The 19,145-nt window shown below is 39.8% G+C and overlaps 1 protein-coding gene across 8 annotated transcripts in view; it reads left to right on the top strand.

The window, feature by feature from the left end:
- Nucleotides 1-19,145, top strand: part of LOC124051377 (A-kinase anchor protein 2) — a 78,728-nt gene that overhangs the window by 21,797 nt on the left and 37,786 nt on the right. For all 8 annotated transcript variants that reach the window (XM_046374686.1, XM_046374688.1, XM_046374685.1 and 5 more), the window contains 5 exons: nucleotides 1,218-1,298; nucleotides 5,909-6,030; nucleotides 17,071-17,185; nucleotides 17,648-17,669; nucleotides 18,522-18,647. In XM_046374686.1, the coding sequence (XP_046230642.1) occupies nucleotides 1,218-1,298; nucleotides 5,909-6,030; nucleotides 17,071-17,185; nucleotides 17,648-17,669; nucleotides 18,522-18,647 (466 nt within the window). The remainder of the gene's footprint in view (nucleotides 1-1,217; nucleotides 1,299-5,908; nucleotides 6,031-17,070; nucleotides 17,186-17,647; nucleotides 17,670-18,521; nucleotides 18,648-19,145) is intronic.

Here is a 19,145-nt window from a genome sequence, read left to right as displayed (position 1 = left end):
CAGCCATTGCTGTGATTTTTCTGGTGAAAAGTGAAACAAAAATAAATTTAGATTTTATTTCCAGACCAATAAAAAAGTAGTGAAACAACACCTATATTGGAAATAATGATTTTCTGCAAGCCTCCAGCTTGAATTCAATGTTTTCTGATCCTCTAACGCCTTTTCTATGCTGTTCTATTTTTCTGCTATGTCCTTTTTCCGTTTTACTCCTCTGCTCTCAGTCCTCCTCTTTATTTTATTCTGTGTCACTCCGCACTGAGTTTTGCTCCCTTTGAGAGGGGGTCTTATGCCTATTCACATTTTGGGGTTTTCCCTGGCGGTTTTATTTAACCAACAGGAAACGTCCCACAAATCCTCGTTCTGCTCCCACTGAGTGAGAGATAAAGCCACAAACACATCTACAGTATCTCATGCCCTTCAGCCCCAAACAGAGTTGCTCTGGGATCTGCTTTGTTTATATTCCCATGCATATAGTGACTCCACATGGCCTCAGTCTGTTCAATTTATTTATTTTTTTTAGTTTCAGACCTCCCACTCACGCCCAGCCCAACCTCCAAACATCAGAATAATTCATCTCCACATACTGTAAAGTTAAGGATTGTGCCCCACCTCAAGTTCAGCCCTTAGCACCATTTTAAGACTTCAAGGCCTAATCACTCCAGTTTAGATCCTGTGGACTCCTGTGGACACTGAACCCCCACTCCACCCTCGATAAGCCCTGACCTCTGACCCCTATAATACTTCACTTCCTGTCTGCCTAAGGGAGCATTTTCTTTCCATCTTTCCAGTGTAAGAAGTCATTTGTGTTATGTGTTAATGTCTAATTGCCCTCATTAGTTTGCTGTATTGTTGAAACCAGAGTCAGGGGAAATCTTGGATGTAGCTTCTGTAACATAAATCTCCTAACATGTAAATCAAGTCAGACAGTATACTGTATACTGTACTGTAAGAATCCATCAAGACCTTTCAATTGAATGTATGAAACTTCAACTGCCCCCAAAGGATTTCCTCTTGATGAGCAGTAACACTGAAATAATCAATACAACAGCATGCATTAGTGCATCACCATGCTCAACTTTTCAACCGCTTATTTTCACTACCCCCCCAGTTCACTCATGAAACTTTCAACAATATAAATCTAAATTAATTATATTTTTAAATTTCCTCTTCTAAATGGAGAATTAAACTGTCTTTTTTTTTTTCTTTTGTCCTTGTAGGAGAAGCGGAAACGACAAACTGAGATTGAAGACAAAAGAAACCAGCTCGATGACCTGGTACTACAACTGCAGCATCTCAAGGTTGGTTTTTGTTGCAGTATATTTATTTATTTGTTTTATTGTTTCTGTTTTGTGCCGTTCTGATTATGAATAAGATGTGTGAAGGTTTTTGATCCAGCAATTATTTAAAGTAAGAAGAAGACTCTTGATCTCAGTCAGCAGTGTCAAAAGAGAAGCTGTATCGACACTGTGAGGAGAGGCAAAGATGACATTAAAAAATATAGCTTTTATATCTACTGGGATACATTACAAAATTTCTGCATGATTATATATCTCGGGATCTCTCTCTTTATTTACAGTTTTATGTCCATTGACTAAATATTTTCATTGTGTCTAGAACTGCGTCAAACATTGCAAAACTGCAGACTCGTGTATGTGAGAGAAAAGAGGTGAAGAACTGCTTAAGACTTGATGTTATTTGGGCTGATATTGAGGTAGGGGGTTGGATTAGAATGAGGTCAGTGTAAAGGTGAAGGTAAGGTAGCGACCAAAGGTTAGGATGAATGAAGTCAGTGATGACACTCACAAATGTGTGTGACACACATTCATCACTCTTAATCTACTCTGTGCCTCATTCTTTTTTTTCCTGAACACAGTTCTTGCCTTGACCCTAAATATCATAGAGAGATGAGGAGACAGAGTGTGCTCTGAAAGATACATGATGTTGCTTCTACCTGCATTCAGTTACATGTGCGCACAGATAAATATGAGCACACACGTAATTAAATATATAAATATGTACAGGTAGTATTCCTTCCTTCCAAACATCTACATCTCAGTGCTCCTGGTGAGTCGGCACATTAGAGAAGAGTTTCCTTTGGTCAAGCGGGGTGTGCTGGCTGCTTTCTTCTTTCCAGAGAAACACTCAAAATCCAAATACACATAAACATATCCCTTAACAATTACTGCCAGCCTCTGCTAGTAAGCCCAGATTCTGTTGGAAGTAAACACCGATTTGACGTTCAAACACTAAGTGCTGTGTAAACGGAGACACAAACTGCTGACAGATTGTGAGTTTGAAAAAAATTAACAGCTTTTAGGCAACAGCTAATTTATGTGGAGTTCTTGAACCTTTCAGCCAATGAAAAATCAGTCCCTTGACCTCACACACAAGCTCAGTAAAACACATGACCTGTCCTGTCAGGTGGAGACACATCAGATCACTGTACACTTTGAAGGCTGACACACCATGTGACGTTAAAATACATCCTGCTCATGACATTTAAGACTTGGGTTCTTAAAAAAAAAAAGACATTTTATGTTTAGAATATTTAAGGATAAAGATAAAGATGAAGAGTAAAATAAAAAAGTTTCATTCTAAAATCATTTCTACTGGCTCTTAATCAATTAACGTACAGTATCATGAGCTCACTAATTTGCATTTTTTTGACTGTTGATCAGAGGAACTGCTGGGAAAATCCTGCAGCTCTAAATGCTGCACAGATGCAGGGAGGGTGGAGTAAAGATTGTGGATGCCAATTATACTACAAATGCCTATGGTAGCCAGTTTTAATATTTGCAATAAAAAATATATTCCATTCTCTAATTAGAGCCTTTAAACACACTTGGCATGAATCATTCCTTATGTTAATAAGTTTGATTCCTGCATGCCAGCATTTAACAACCTTTTGTGGAAATATCAACAAATGAGGAACATTGATTAAAGCCACGTGCGTAGTGTGTGTTTGGCTATCAAAGCAGTGTGTTCGATGCATTTCAACCTTTAATGCAGATGTTGCAGCCGGGTTTGATCAGAGGCTTGGGTTTCCAGATTTCGACAGTCCGGGCCCAGCTGCAAAGCATACGTTAAGCCTAATCTTAACCTTACTGGTCAGTTTAGTGTGTCTGAATTTGAACCTGAAAAGTTTATCATTTGCAAATAGATGTTTTCCATCAATTTTATGTCTATATGCAAACAATACATATAACCTACACATTTGTTGTCTGTGGCTGTGTGTTTACATTTTTTTGGAGTTGATATTGATTGCTGTCCATGGGAAGTAATAATCATAACAAATTACAAATTACATCAGCTGTGCACATTTTAGACTACTGCAGTGACTACACTTTAGGCTACCAGCTTGTGGTGTTTTATCTGATCAGTGTTGCATTGCATAAAGCCCTGGGCAAATCAGTAATCAGTGATTTTAGTCATGAATTTGGGCACTTTAAGCCTTTAGTAGACATTTGGCAGTAAAGGGATGACATGAACTGGGGGGAGAAAGATGGGGGTTTCCAGCCAGATTCAAACTGGGGGCTGTTTCAGTTGATGGTTAGGCCACCAGGGTGCCCTGCTTAGGTGCTCCATCCGGCAGCTCCGTTGTGCTGCACAGGAAACGATGCAATCTTGCTTATCAGCCTTTTATAGAGCCACCATAGGTGAACAAAGCAAAGAGCCAGTTATACACTTATCATAACATTTCTTGTACCTATTCCCAGTAAAATGAACAGAAGTCAGAGATATCATTTGAATGCATCCAAATATGTTACTGCTTTCCTCGAGCTAAACATGGAAACAAGTCCCTGTACAGTCTGTGTAGTCTTATTTGGTTTTCATGCATACAACACCAGCAGGCTTGAACTCCAGATGTTTATCAGCATCTGGTCACAAAGTCCCATTTAATGGCCATTACCTCTGAGTGCCACATAGCCAGGCAGCATGAAGCAGGCTTTGTAGTGTGCTCCCCAGAGACATAGTGGCCTGGGAGAGGAAATGGAGACTGGAGCCTCGAGATTTGATAAGGACTTCTGAGCTGCATGATTCAAGCCTCTCAGAATGGAGGTGTTGAGCTCAGTCTGGGACCTTATAAAGACCACTGTGATTTAACCTTACCCAGAAATTTCTGCTGTAGTCCCATCTCCTCAATGTATGGCTGATTTTCCCTCTGGCATTTATATATTTTGGCAATTTGATTCATGGTCTCTTCTCAATTGGTTATTTCAGTTTCTGAGGTATAGCTAACACTTTCAAAACAGCCCCAAACCTTCCCTTGGAGAGTCCAGCTCAGAGCGGTTGTGTGCAGATCTTCACAGGAAATGGAAAGTCTATTAAACAGCGTGAGAGAGAGAGGAGTGAGTTTTTTCTCAGAGGAAACAACTGATCAGTTTTCCTACACAACAACTTTATCTTTACTGTTTTGTTGACTGCTAAAATTGTGAAATTATTGTACTATTTTTTTGTACAGTAGTGCTTTATTAATAAAATTCCACAGGGAGGTCAATATTTAAATTCCAATTCAACAGTAAAACTCGATTTTATAAAAGCATATCCATTCAGTCTAGTTGACAAACGGGTTGTGCAACTTGAGCTTCGTTCAAAATTATTTCTGGCCAACAACTCTGAATATGTGATGCACATGATCTATGTGAGGTTAGCTTGGCTATGTGGGTGTGCAGCAGCCACACACACAGACACAAACAAACAAATAGTCCCTCTACCACATTCTGACAGCAGGTGGGAAAATGCTTTGGAATAATTTCTGCACAGCTCTTTGTGTGCTGTGTGTCAGTGTGTGTGCATGTGGAGGCACTCATACTGTTAATTGTCAACTGTACAATCCAAAGCCAAGAAGCAGCTTTGACAGTAAACATCCAAAGGTGAAGCTAAGTGCTTTAATGTGTTGTGGTAACAAAAGAAAGTTCCAGACAGATATAAGACATTAGCAACATAAACACACAGCTCTGGCATTTATCTTTGAAATATACAAGAAATACAGAACCTCTGAGTGACGAGATAACTGGTACTGATGCAAGATTGAAGTGAGGTCTAAACTAGATTGTACATCTTAGTGACATAAACATTGTTGTCATTGAGATAAGAGCCAAACAGCCAGAGTTTTTCTGGTTTTACTAACGAGTCCAAACAACCAAGAAGTGCTATGAGAAAAGAGAAGTCTTAGATTATACTTTATTTATGGTTAGATGAACAGTTTGTTGTTTCTTTAGTCAATAGCTGGACAATAGACATGCTTTTATTTATTTCCATTCCAGTATCTATCTCTGAGGTTGTTTGTCTAAGAATAGCTGCTATCAAAGAGCATAATGCTCATATGCAAGAAACAGAGAAGCACAAATGTCCCAAATGAAAGAACCAAGTTAAATTACTGTATGGGATTCTTGTTTTCTTGTGAGTAACAGTGTTATCTTAAAACTGTGCAAGTGTGGGCCGACATGATGACGCTGTTGATAGTATCTAAGAATATCACAACCAGACCAGATAGATTTTAAAGAGTGTTGTGCCGTTGCTGTGGATCTTTACGTGGCCATTGCTGCTGCTGTGTTTTGATGTAGGAGTCCACATTTAGTTTTAATGCATTACATGTAATTACAATATAAAGAAGTATAAAGGAAAGGCATGAAAGACTGCCAGCTAGGATCAGCTTTGGAAATGCTTTATGCAAAGCTAAGCCAATGCTAATTCCTCTTCACATGGACATTTTACTGTCAGAAAGAGAAGCTGATCATGTTGAACCAGTCCTGTTAAGATGGACACATTGGACATTCAGAAACACGATCAGCTCACATTTGCAGTCAAACTGAGGAGGAGATTTTTCCATATGGCTGCATTGGCTAACATCACCTGAAATGCCACTGTAAGCAAGCACCTAACTGTGTCTCTGTTCCCTCCTCAGTCCAAAGCCATGCGGGAGAGGTGGCTCCTCCAGGGAATGGGAGCAGAGGAAGGAGAGGCACGGCGGAAACAGCTGGAGCAGGATGAAGAACAAGGGAAAAGGCTGGAAGACCTGATACACAGGTACATTAGCGGACACCATGGTGATATTCGCTGTACAGTATGTTTTGCCTAAATTTTGGTCTGGTCTGGCAAACTGAACATGTGTGATTAACAGAGTAACTTTAACGAAAAGTTGACACATCACCTGCTTTTCTTCCTTCTAGTCCAAAAACTAGTCCTCACCTTTGGCACAGATTTTTACATCCTATCCACTTGATCCAGATTGGAAATACTAAAAAAACATTTGATTTCAACCAGCTTATTCCACTGACTTGAAAACACCAGTTAAAGTATGCATCACATGTGGTGATTCAAATCAAGAGCAGGACCGGTTTTAGCTGCGATATGAAAAAGTAGACATATTGAGGGCATCAACAATACTATTCTTTCATTTCAGCCATATTTGGAACATCAAACCAAGGTCCTAGCATAGAGCTCTAAATTTGGGAAATTATTTGAGGGTCAACACACACACACACACACACACACACACACACACAGTAACTGGGGAAGTACTGGAGGTATGGGATTCTGCAGGTAAGCTCTATAACCTTAGAGTAAAGTCTACATTGGTCTTGCACACTAATGTGAAAACAAACACCAAGAGTACATATACATATCTCCTCTGAAATCAAGTGCACTAAGAGCTGACAAGGAATGGAGAAAGAGAAGAGGAAGAGGAAAGGAGATGAGAGAGATGAGTTGAATATTGTAGAAAATGAGAACTGAGAAGAGGAGACATAGAAACTAATAAAGCAGAAACAGGGAGAGAGAAGACAGTGGAGTGAAATCAGGGCGTAATTGCCGGGGGAAGAGTGAGATATTGAATTTGAAAAACAAAAGAGAGGGAAAGAGAGAGAGAGTGATGTGGTTCTTTGGGCACTTCCTGCATTTGTGTCTCTGGGAGGTGCTTCCTGATCCACATCAAGCATTGCTGTTAGATAGTCACTTATTCCCCCAATGAAGTTGGACCATGAGATCACCAGTGCTATGAATAAAGAGCCAGCCAGCCCTCACCACTGTGATGCTTTGTAAACTTGGCTGCAAGTGTTTTCCATTCGCAGGGTGTGAGAATTGGGCAGGGCTGCACCTTGTCTTCTCTGAGACAGGACAAGAATAGCTTCCAGTAGACTGAACAATGTCTTACAGTCCTACATCAACAATATTTGTGTTTGTTTTGCATATGACTGTGTATTCACGTCCTGAAAAAGAGTGAAGATGTTCGGCAGGTCCTGGAAATACATTGATTTTGCCTTATAATATGTGCATCAACAACATGGTGAAAAACAGTTCATAGTTGGGGGGGGGCTCTAAATGGGATGTCTTTTGGGTCAGTTAGGAAGTACCTAGTCTAAAGCTGAAGAAACTGCAAAAATGACACACAAACTACTACTTCAGAGCAGACGCAGCCTTCTGCCAGTTCCAAGCTGTGGGAGAAAGGTTCAAACTGCTCAGTCAACATGAACAGTATTATTTGAGGATTTATTATTTCATAGTACATAAGAGATGGAGATCAGAGCCACGCTCAGAAAATTAGTGGAGAGGCTCTAGGTCAATTTGGCATCTGTGAGTCAGGCTCCACCTCCTCATCTATCAAATCTCTGCATGAAAGAGACCCTGTTGGCCGGCAGCTACTGTAGCTTATCACCGACGCTGAAATAACATCAACATCATATGTTGTCTCGAATACCAGGAGTACATTCGCGCTGGTATAAACAGAGCAGCAGTGAATGGTCAAAGAGACAGCATTGTAACCCACAGTACAGTTGTGATTGTGAAGCCGCTTCATGTGAATCACTTCATTCAGCTGCTGTTGAATAGACTTGTTGTCTGGTTCTCTGTCTCAAAGAGGGGATATTGCTTACTTACAAAAGCAATTAAAACCACAAAGATAATTCTTCACTGTGCTACACTGGCATGTGTTTTTGGTCTGGTTCCACTTTTCTTTTTTTTTTTTTCCACTGTTCAGAGCAAAGCCAAATCCAGTTTTATTTAGTTCCTCAGCATGCCAAAAAGAAAGGAGAAAACCAAAGCAGTATCACAGGATGAATACTTTCTGTATTTTAGAAGCTTTGTGCCATAAGTTAAAGGCTCAGCTTGCACAACCACAGTTAGTTCTAAAATCGCCCACGGTGGGTAACATCTTGAATGCTTCATTTTCCGTCTTTCGGTCTGTTTCTGACTAAATCTAGAAGTTTGTAGATACTTTGTGATACACCAACCCTTGTTTTGTTTTAGCCGTTTTCGCTTTTGACCAAAATTTCCTTCACAATACTATGCATTTCAACACAAAGTACAAACAAAAACATTCTCTTTCCATAGAGCCAACCTTTAACAGGGAATCAGATAATATGGAATTTTCTTGCATGTTTGCATGCAAACAGTGCTGCAGAAGCAGTTCTATAACTATTACTATTTTGAACCGGGGTCTCAGATGTGCGCTGGAAACTGCTTTAAGAGGATCTCAGCTGTCTGGGATTCAATTCCCAAGCCTTAAAGAAAACAGTTTTCTCTGGTGAGTAAATTAAGAACACAGAGCACATGTGTGGGAGTCCAAGGATTGCCTTCGGTCCTAAAGCTGAAACCTTGTAGCAAAACTGTTTTATGAAATTACCTCAAAACATCAGAAGAGAAAAAAGTCGTGTGTATGTGATGTCATGCTGTGACAATGGGAAATGGTGCTCTTTAGATGTTTTTTATTGAACGGGACAGTAATAGATTGCATATATGTGAGTGTGTGTACGCACACGCATTTCAGGCAGAGGGTGTGGCATCTATATTTACACTCTGTGACACCATCCCAGAATATCCCCTAACCCAGGCAATCAGAGTCTTTCCACTACTGATAGGCATGGCGGAAAATAGTCAGGAAGAATATTGACTCTGAATTATCAGTGTGTGCATGTGTGTGCATGTGTGTGTGTGTGTGAGAGAGAGAGAGAGAGACTAAAGCTTCCAGCATGAATTCACCTGTATTTCCATAAAAGCTACCCCGTGCTCCACCTATAAACCTTTCTCAAATAGACTTCACTGTCTTGTAACCAAAAGCACAGAAGCCCAGACATCTTATCCATTCCACTTTATTGGCTAATAACACACGCACTGGTGGACATTTTAACGACAAAAAGTGACAAAGACAAAGCAGCAGCTCTTTTATGTTTGCTTGTCTTGTTTCATGCACTGGAGAACACATAAGCAAGAGTGAAAGGCAGAGGAGGGACAGCTGTGTTCAACTGTGAACAACTGGTGCTACTGAGCTCTAAATGCATGAAGAAAATAAAGAAAAGTAAGAGAGAACAAGCATCCCTTCAGATTATCCATAGGATTATGCAGTCCAAGTGGAAAACACACAATGAAAAACAATACACAAAGACATAAAGGACAACAGCAGTTTCTTTGTGTGGTGTTGTAAGTGCTGCTCACTGTTGACCTTAAACTGGAAATCACATAAAGTGACTGGGGGGAAAAAAGAGCAAACAGTGCAACCTTTGTGCAGGCTATTTCATACACATACCTGAAGTCTTTGAGCACAGACACAGAAAAAGAAGGTTGGGGGGATAGAGAGGCGTTTTGTGATGTAGTTTCAGCTGTTGTAACCCAATGTGAGAAACACACAAGGCAATGAAGAAATCGCAGCCATTGTGTACAGGAGAAGACGATTGCTTTGCAGAGTATGGAGAACAAACAGACAGAACGAGACAGAAAGAGAGAGTGTGGCGGCAGCAGTGGTAGTTGCACAGATATCCCTATCATTACACGGACAGGCTAAGTAAACAGAGAGAGAGACATGCAGCAGCAGTAGGCCCATTCACAATGTGGCACTGGCCCCACACGTACCCACACCATGCTACTTTTGGATTATTGCTTGATTCACATTGCACAGACAGCGCCATGCAGATGTAGCCGTCATTGCAGTGGAGCACTGTGGGTTTTATATTGCGTTTCCTGCCACAGCTATGAGACAAGTTTCTCAACTTGTTAGAGGAGCCATCAGGAGAAATTGTTTGTATTTCAGAGGAGTCAGTGATATTCTGCAGCATAAGTTCAAAAAAGTAGGCTACTGCAGGGAGATAACCCTGTGCATCTACAGTATATCTAACCCCTCTAACCCTACTTAACATATACTTACAGTATGTGTACCTCATATTTAGTTACCTTGATCTATTATAACTAACTAGAGTGGTTAATTAGTTAGTTGTTAGTTAGCAGGGACTGTAATTCTGTAATTGAAATATTTTACATCTTCCACTGGAGTCTGTGCTGGTTGCCTGTGTTTGTGCTGAGCTAAACCTACCAGGTGCCTCACTGAACAGATAAGATATTGTTATTTCTGTGTTTATCAACTAACTGAAAGCAAATGAGCTGACTTATCAGAATGTCAGAATTTGTTAGTAGCATCCTCATAGAGTTAAGTATCAGCCAAGTGATCTCTTTTCTCTTTTCCTGTTTATATAGGCTATGTGGACTAAGAGTAATGGGTTTAACTTCCCTGCTGATTCCTCCTGCTGCAGTGACTTTATTTCTCTACAGGATATCAATAGAACCCCATCTAATCTTGTCTAACTATCAATCAATTACCAGACCAGAAATCCTCTGAACTACTAAACCGTCCTAAAGAGTCAGATGGAGGATACATGAGGTCCAACAAGCTGTCTGGCTGCAGGAAACTATTCTTATTGCAACAAGCCCTTTAAAGTGCCCTGTATCATATTACATAACGTTCTTGGAATATTTGTTTTTTGTCCCACAGTGGCAGGATGAGGACACATAGTTTTCAGCTGACCAGAAAAGTGGAATTCAGTTGTAGTTCAGTAGCTTGTAGAGAACCTGCCCTTATTTCTGAACTTATGAGCCTTTCAGAAGCTACGAGTTGAATGCAACTGCAGTGAAAACAAACTGCAGGCACCAAAATTATACCTAACAAATCTGCTTTGAATTTCAAAACTGGTCAAAGTATGTGACAGACTGTCAAAAACGTGATTAATGTTGGCCATTTATTGTAGATAAAATTAGATCCACAGCCATGTTTCTTTTCTTTCCAAATTCCCACTTCACCATAAACTGGGAGTAATAATGCACTTGGTTCAAGTTTCACCTTATTTGATATTTATCTTGATTCCAAACAAATCTTTTCAAGGCAAAGAAGTTGTGTTAAAATAAAAAGAGAAAATGAGTATGTACTTTGTCCTCCAAAAAACACAAATGTCTTGTCATTCCGTAGGGACGCCGGAGTGTTTGTGATCTGGCTTTTGTCTTCGTATTTTACAGTGTAACCCTATTAAACTGAAGCTGTCATTTATAGTCAGTTCAGATGAGAATACAAATTAAATGAATAAAGTACACAGTAAATTCCCTGAGTGGACAAGTTTTTCTTCCAAAAAATTTGGTTTAAATCTAAATAAAGTTTTAGTTTATGTTAGGGCTATATGTGATCATTGTGACATAACAAGTTTAAGATGCAGTTGTGTATAATCGATTAATCACTTCACTCACTAAAAATTTTCTGGTTCCAGCTTCTCCACTTCTCCAATTTTTCAGCTTTTTTTTCATAAACTTGTAAACTGAATATCTTTGGGGTTTTTGACTTTTGACTTTTCATGCACTAAACTATGATTAAGTGACTAAGTAGAATACAAATAATAGAAATGCTCATCGAAAAGAAAAGTGAAAGTTCCTACAGCCTCTTAATTCCAAGGTCTTTTGATCACAAAGATGAATTCCAAACGACTCCTCCATCACGAGACTGATCCTTCTTTGATCAGAGTCTCGCAGTCTCTTTCAGAGTTGTGAATTAAGGATAATACAAGAGTGATTCTCAAGGACGGAGCAGGAGCTCACAGACAACTAAGGCATGCTCATCTATCAATCGGACACAGAGATATTGTTATTATTATTATTATTATTAATCCCTTGAGCATGTTATCAACACCTTCCCAAGGCCCTTCACTGAAGGAAAACACAGCCTGTTGGACATTGTAATAAATACACAGCTAAAGTGCTACCTCAGCAGCATGAGTGCACATAATAACAGAGATGCAACATAACAAGATGCTTAATATATGTTTCATGGAACTCCTCCTACTACTTCTAATGGAGTACTTTGGGTGTATAGTACAATATACTTAGGATCCATTCTGCTTGCCCTGTCATGTTGCCCACAGCACATCCTGTAATTTGCCTTTTGTGCCCTTTGAACTCTAAACAATGGTACAGATGAAGACAGAGATAGAAAGGGATGTATAATATATCTTTAGAGCTGTGTGTGGATTTTAGCACAGGACAGTAAATCAGAGTTTCAATCTTCACATCCTGTTTGTGATCTTGAATACTGATGGACATTCAGGATAGATACAGGAGCAAGCAGACCACTGCATGACTGTATTAAACCTCTGCCACCTCCAGTACACCCAGCACTGCAGATACACGACACAGCTTTGATCAGTATTTCTTAAAGATGTAGCAGATCAGTGTTGACTTGTTTAGCTTCACCACTGAACCATTCATTGGACTGAACTGTGTGTGTTGGCTTTGACTGTCCTTGCACTGAATGTGGGGGCTACTGATCTTCATTGGTCACCACTGCATTTATTTAAAAACATTATTGGAATCATATCCTTGTTTATTCCTAGTATTTAAATAATAATAATAATATATATATATATATATATATATATATATATATATATATATATATATATATATATATATATATATATATATCCTCCATCTGTAGGTGCAAACACAAGGGGTTCTTGCTAAATACATTCGTTAACTAACTAACTATTAAATCCATTTACGACTGCACTGTAATGTGCAGTAAACCATTTATTAAAGGTTAATACATTTCTTATAAATGATAAACAACTTATTAAGTAAAGTGCTTTTTCTTTTCTCTTTTCTCTTTTCTATCTTGGGCAGTTTTAGGGTGATAGCAAAAAAAATAGCAGAGAATTGAAAACTGACCTGCCTTACAAATAAATTTCATATTAAACTTTGAAAATGTGGCTCCAATCAGTTCCTTTCACCCTCCAAGCAGCTCTTCTTCTTTAAAATATACTAGAGAAACTCCAGGAGACAAACTGTACTTCAGTCCAGTCCACACATGCAGTATCATGTATAAATACACAATGTGGTTCAGCTTCCTCTCTGTTACACCCTGAGTCTGTCATTGCTTTTGTCTTTCTCTGTGACTCTGACAGCCTGAGCGTTACATACACAAACACACACACACACACACACACACACACACATATTCACCACACATACACCACACAAAAGCAGATGTCTGCTCTTCCTCCTCCTGTATGATGTGGAAAGCAGTTGCTGCCCACCGAGGCGTGCTCATAGCAACTTGCATGCGGTGAGTTGACAGGGTGGGACAGTGACATCACTGGTCTCTCTCAGGATTGTAATGGAGATCTCAACACCACCAGCCACACAAATATACAGAGAGGGTGAGGAAGAAGTAGAGGGCAGACAGGGACAATGCAAGGTCTCTGTTGCTCATGCATAACCCACTCTGCAGACAGACAGTCAGAAACTGAAAAATTTCAGATTGATTAGTTAGTCAATCGATGTTTGTTTTTGCAAGATGTAGGTCTCTGTAGTATATTTTATTATGCAGAACTGTTTATACTGTGCCTATTTAATTATGTAACAGTGTACCTAGCACAAGCTGTAAAAGGGCCATGGAGAATATGGGAAATTAAACAGCAACGAAGCAAAATACATTGAAATAATACCTGGGAAGATGTTTAATGATGTGTTCAAGTGTGTAAGATTTGTTTTCATTTCAAACTATTTTCTTTCTTTCTTTTAAAAATAGGTATTACTGCCCTCAGAAGAACAGTATCCAGTGTAATACACCTCTAAACTGAACTGTTTCTTCTCTCCGTGTAGGATTAATGAGTATAATTTTAGGGAGATGAAGGTGGAAAATACAACAATTTGAACATTTGAAGGGTCATGAAACAAACCACAAACTTCTGTTCCTGTGATCACAAATTTGGTCATGTTTGTGGTTTGATCACTAGAGGGCGCCAGACAAATATGACTAGTGTATTTCTCTATACTCTAGGAAATGAGAAGCATTATCAAGAGAGGTGAATCATTTTCAGGTTAATCTAGCAGTGGTGATTTAGGATTGTATTGTGATGTACTGTTTGTGTATATTATTTTTGGATGTTCAAAAAGATTGCCTTCCTCCTTTCATAACCACCCAGTTTCTACTTTTCATCCCAACCTTCTCCATATCCACTTCTTTCCTACAATTTTTACCTACAATCAAACCAATTTTTTACAGTGGATAAACTCATTAGATGCTACTGACACAGCAGGAGGCCCCACAGGAGTAAAACACAGATATTAGAGTAGTTTTTCATTCCAGGTGACAGGTCGTCATCACAGAGATTTAGATTATATTAAATAGGATTTAGAGAATTTATTCTCGTGTTATAAGCAATTTAAAGAATTTATGGTCAGACGATGCCAACAGGATGATATGCTTCATGGGTGAATATTTCTAACGTTTGTCTTGTGGGATGCCCCTCATAGTACACTGTCTGAACTAGCAGTGATGTAGTAGTGTGAAAAAGCTGTGTCTTCCTCTTGTCGCAAATCTTTTTCCTTGTCCACTTTGGCAAAGACCTCATGCAGCTTAGAGGAAGCAGAAGTAAAAGCCATTTCCCGTCAGAAAGGGAAAAAAGGAAATGAGACAGGGAGGAGCAGGGAAGATACGCCACATGAGACGCAACGGGGTACATCTGCTACAGAGAGAAAAGACATTGGTGAGGGTAAAACAGGACCCAAGGAATTTTCTATGTCAAAAAGACAACATTAGTGACAAATACTGGAGGCTATAGCTTGTGGTCCAAAAGAGCATCTGGGGGTCTTTGTGACTCATGCCCATTTATGTTCATGTATTAGGACACAGACAATTTTTTTAAACTGCACACATCTCTGCTCTGAGACAGACAAATGACAGTTAGTAAGTTAACTTGGTCACTAATGGGACAAGAAATTATGTTGTGATTGTACCACTGATTCGCGTCTTATAGCTGTAAACCTTTTATTGAGCAGTAGAAAAGGTGAAATAAAAGTTGAACAGTAAGATATAAACCACATTAAGCCTGCTTTCCTCTATTTTGGGTTCTCCATCTAACAGTTCCATTCTTTTACCTACAGTGATGTCACGCTGTACCCATGATTCTGTGCAACTGCATTATTCAGCTTAGGTGTCTCTTTGAAAGTATGAAAGTATGTTAATTAGCTTGTAGCATCAACAAAAATACCCTCATAAGTAAGTAAAATGATGTTGTGAACACTGTGAATATTTTGAAAGGATTAATGTAACATATTGATTGTTTTACTTCCACTGAATCCTTCAGCATATCCTATTCGCATGCTCTGTGCTCTTGTGGCCTGAAAGGTGAGCAAGCAATACTCTAAAACCAGAAAAAAGTGTTGATATATTTAGGGTTCCATGTATAGTAAGTACTTACTCACATAAACTGATAACACATTGTGATGCAGTCCTTGCAGCTCAGCCCAAGGTTGGGTGATTGTTTCTCATACCAGCAAGGCTGAGTTAAATACAGGATGTACAGTCCAGCATTACTGTATTTATAAATATCACAAATATCACTGCTGTTAAGACTCTAAGACCACAAAATACAGTCAGTAACAGGTCCAGTTATAAAGTTGGAGAAAATGATTAAAACCTATCCAAGATAGTGTGAGTGCTGAAAGTTGGAGTATCATGGTTGGAATACTGATAAGTTATTTTCTCCTATTTAATGCCATCTACAAAATGTTATAGGTATGAAAAAAGCATAAGCCTGATATGCTGCATCATCATGGACAATGCACTCTGATAAGACTCTGGCTTTTTTCAGTGTTGATAATGGTGTTAAAATAGACTCATGCATGTTACTATATTTATTATGTTACTGCCATAGCAAGAGACAATAGTCTGTTGTTTTTGAATACACAGACTTCTTAATCATCTGATTTCAAGTCACACTGAACTGTGCAGATTATTTTGATCCAGACAATGGCAAGGGCAAGGGCACTGTTACAAGAGCACACTTTAATGATAAGAAATTTGTCTTGTGCTTTGTTTGGTTGTCAGATCCCATCCAAAGTGGTGCTTGATTGCATTGAGCAGAGACAAACAACAGATTTGTGTGGCAGATGCAGCCAATCAAAGCTTTACCTCTTGCTACAGAACAGCTCGACTGCGTCTCCAACCCAATTCACCACAGCCTCTGCAAAGAGCGTGCTAGTCTCTCCCTCTTGCTTTTTGCTCTGCTCTTGTAAAAGAGATGTTGATCTCAGTGAGATTACCTGATTAAATAAAGGTTATATTTATACTGTGTGTATATAAGGGTAATGTATATATCAGTGGGGGGGTGTAACATCCAAACATCACCCCTCTGAAGATGAACTTAGAACCAGCACAGTAGACACTGGCAGACGGTGAAGTGATGAGTTTAAACTGCAGGGATTTGTCCGGTTAAACCTCAGCGATCAGAGCCAGGGAACCAGGTTTTCTGGCAAACATTCAAGACATAATCCTTGATTTGTTTTTTGGGGATTTTTTTTGTTTGTTTTTTTTTTTTTCAAACCCAACAAATCCAAAAATATCCTCCCCCTGAAATGTTGATAATGTGCACAGTTTACACAGTTCACAGATGAATTTGGCATGTTCACACTAAAAATCTACGCTCTGATGCTCTCTCTCAACTGCATCAAAAGTTCACAGCATTGTTATGAACCTTAACATCTCATACATGCTCACACACTCTGATGCACAAATTCCTCGGGTCCCAAAGGAGCACAGTCTGAAGTGTTGTGAATGCTGGCGGTCAGTGAGGAAGCAACCCTGGTCCTCCTCCCAAACAGCTTCCTTGTATTGTTGCTATATCCATCTTTTAAATGTCCCTCACCAAATCTCTTTTCAGCCTTTTACCTAAAAGATTCATTTTTAAGCTGTGCTGTCCAAGCCAGAACTTTTACAATATTGTGATGCATTTTTTCCCCTGTATTTTTTTGTGTTTGTAGGTTGGAGTCTGAAATTGGTGCTCTTGAGAGTGAAGAGTCCCAGATATCAGCCAAAGAGCAGGTTTTACGGGAACGTCTGAAAGAGACGGAGCGCTCAATAGAAGACCTGCAGAAGGTATAAGAACATGATCTGTCTAGAACCTTGTATGAGGTGCATGTAGAGCTCCGAGCTACCAGCTTTAGTAGAAGTGCACTACAATAATTTTGCTGACAGATGAAATGAGATGAATTAGGCAGCTTTACGTTTAAAAATTTAGTTTAAAAATAAAGAGCTGTAAAATAATGATTTAAATTGCCCACTGATTTTTCTGCGGTTATTTTTTACATAGCAACAGGATACACCAGCTCATCTGACACTATTTGAACAAGAAGTGATAGAAAAGACAGTAATGAATGTTGCTGTTCAAATGGATTCCAAGGAACAAAGTGGTGAAATATTAGCGCATTATTAAATATATCCATTTTTTGTTTATAAATAATAGATTTTATGGTAGAAAGCCTTCAATCATGATAATTGTTCCAAAGCTAAATATCACTCTGTTATAACACATATGGATTTTCTCCTGTTGTCTTTCAGAGTCTGATGACCCAGGATGGAGGTATGAGCGATGACACACACACAGAAAATGCACACACTTCATTGGGATGGTATCCTCCCCTGAGTTATTGTTGGTTCCTAGCAGTGGGGTCCCTCTTTTTCTATTTCTGCATGTGTGTGTGTGTGTCTGTGTGTGGATAATAGTCTCGCTGAGGCAGGAGAGATGCAGGCCAGAGCACGCTCTTGAACTCTCAGTGATGCACACATAGACATACATATATACCTGCACTGAAACACACACTTACACACACGCACAGAACCCGGCTCAGCGAGACTATTGAAGCTCACACACACACAAGGCCATGACTCTGCAGCCTGTAGCTGCTGGCTTTATCCTCCTCTATTCACTAGCAAGCCCTGTAAGCCCCTAAAGCTTTGTTCCTGAAAACACACACATGCACACTAACACACACGCACACAAAGCAGTAACAAATACACATATACATGGGCGCACGCACACACACACACACACACACACACACACTTCTGCTGCATAAGCACTGAACCTCAGGGGTGCTAGAGTTGCAGTAGACATAGAAACAGAGAGTTAGGAGTTAGATGGTGTGTGTGTGTGTGTGTGTGTGTGTGGAATGGGGGCGGGCAGGGTCACTCAGGGGTGTGGTTAGTTTCTGTACTGGGGGACTGGGCTGTATGTGTGTGTGTGTTTTTGTGTCAGGTTGTGGTTACACATCACTGAGGTAAGTGTATGTGTGCATACCCAGCGTGCGTGTGTGTTTATCAGCGTGTGCCCAGTGTATGATTGTGTATGTGCGTATGTGTGTGGCTCTCCCTCACGGCCTCCAACATCCCTCTGACCATGTGTCATTTCCCCTCCTGTGCTCCTGCTCACTAGATGCCACCGGCTGCATGTCCGCCCCGCTCTCGGACTGCACCGATCCCGATCCTGACCACCTCATCCTGGCCACGCAGCCCCGGACCAGCCCACTTGCCTCTGGAGAGAACGCCATATCAAGACCTGGTAAGACAGAGGGAGGAGAGGGGAGTGAGGGAGGAGAGAAAATTGAGGTAGAGAGGGAGGGAGGGAGGGAGGATAGGAAGGTTTTGGGTCACAGCCAAGTTGGATTACCAGGACAAACTCTCGGACACATGGAGGGTGGACAGGCATAGATACAGACACGTTTGAATAAATTCGGTCAAATCTCTTGTGAACTTCAATAGTTTTACATCCAAGTGTGTTGGGAAAAATATGCAACCAGCACAGTGCTAATGACATTAGTATTAACATATCTCTAATAATAATAATAATTATTAATATTAACTCATAACTCCACCTCTGTGATGGTATTGCTATAAATATAGACTTGACTGTATTAGTTTTGTCTCTCTTTACTCTTATAATACCAATACAGCCTCTCAGTGGTGGAAGAAGTACTCACTTCTTTTAATTATAGTCTTAGTATTAGTCTAAAAATATTTTTGCAAGTAAAAGTAAGTGAAGCCAAAGTGCAGAATGGCT

The sequence above is a fragment of the Scatophagus argus genome, chromosome 20 (genome assembly GCF_020382885.2).
Source record: "Scatophagus argus isolate fScaArg1 chromosome 20, fScaArg1.pri, whole genome shotgun sequence".
Classification (NCBI taxonomy): domain Eukaryota; kingdom Metazoa; phylum Chordata; class Actinopteri; family Scatophagidae; genus Scatophagus; species Scatophagus argus.
The sequence above is the reverse complement of the archived record's forward strand: the minus strand, read 5'-3'. Positions and strand labels throughout refer to the sequence as shown.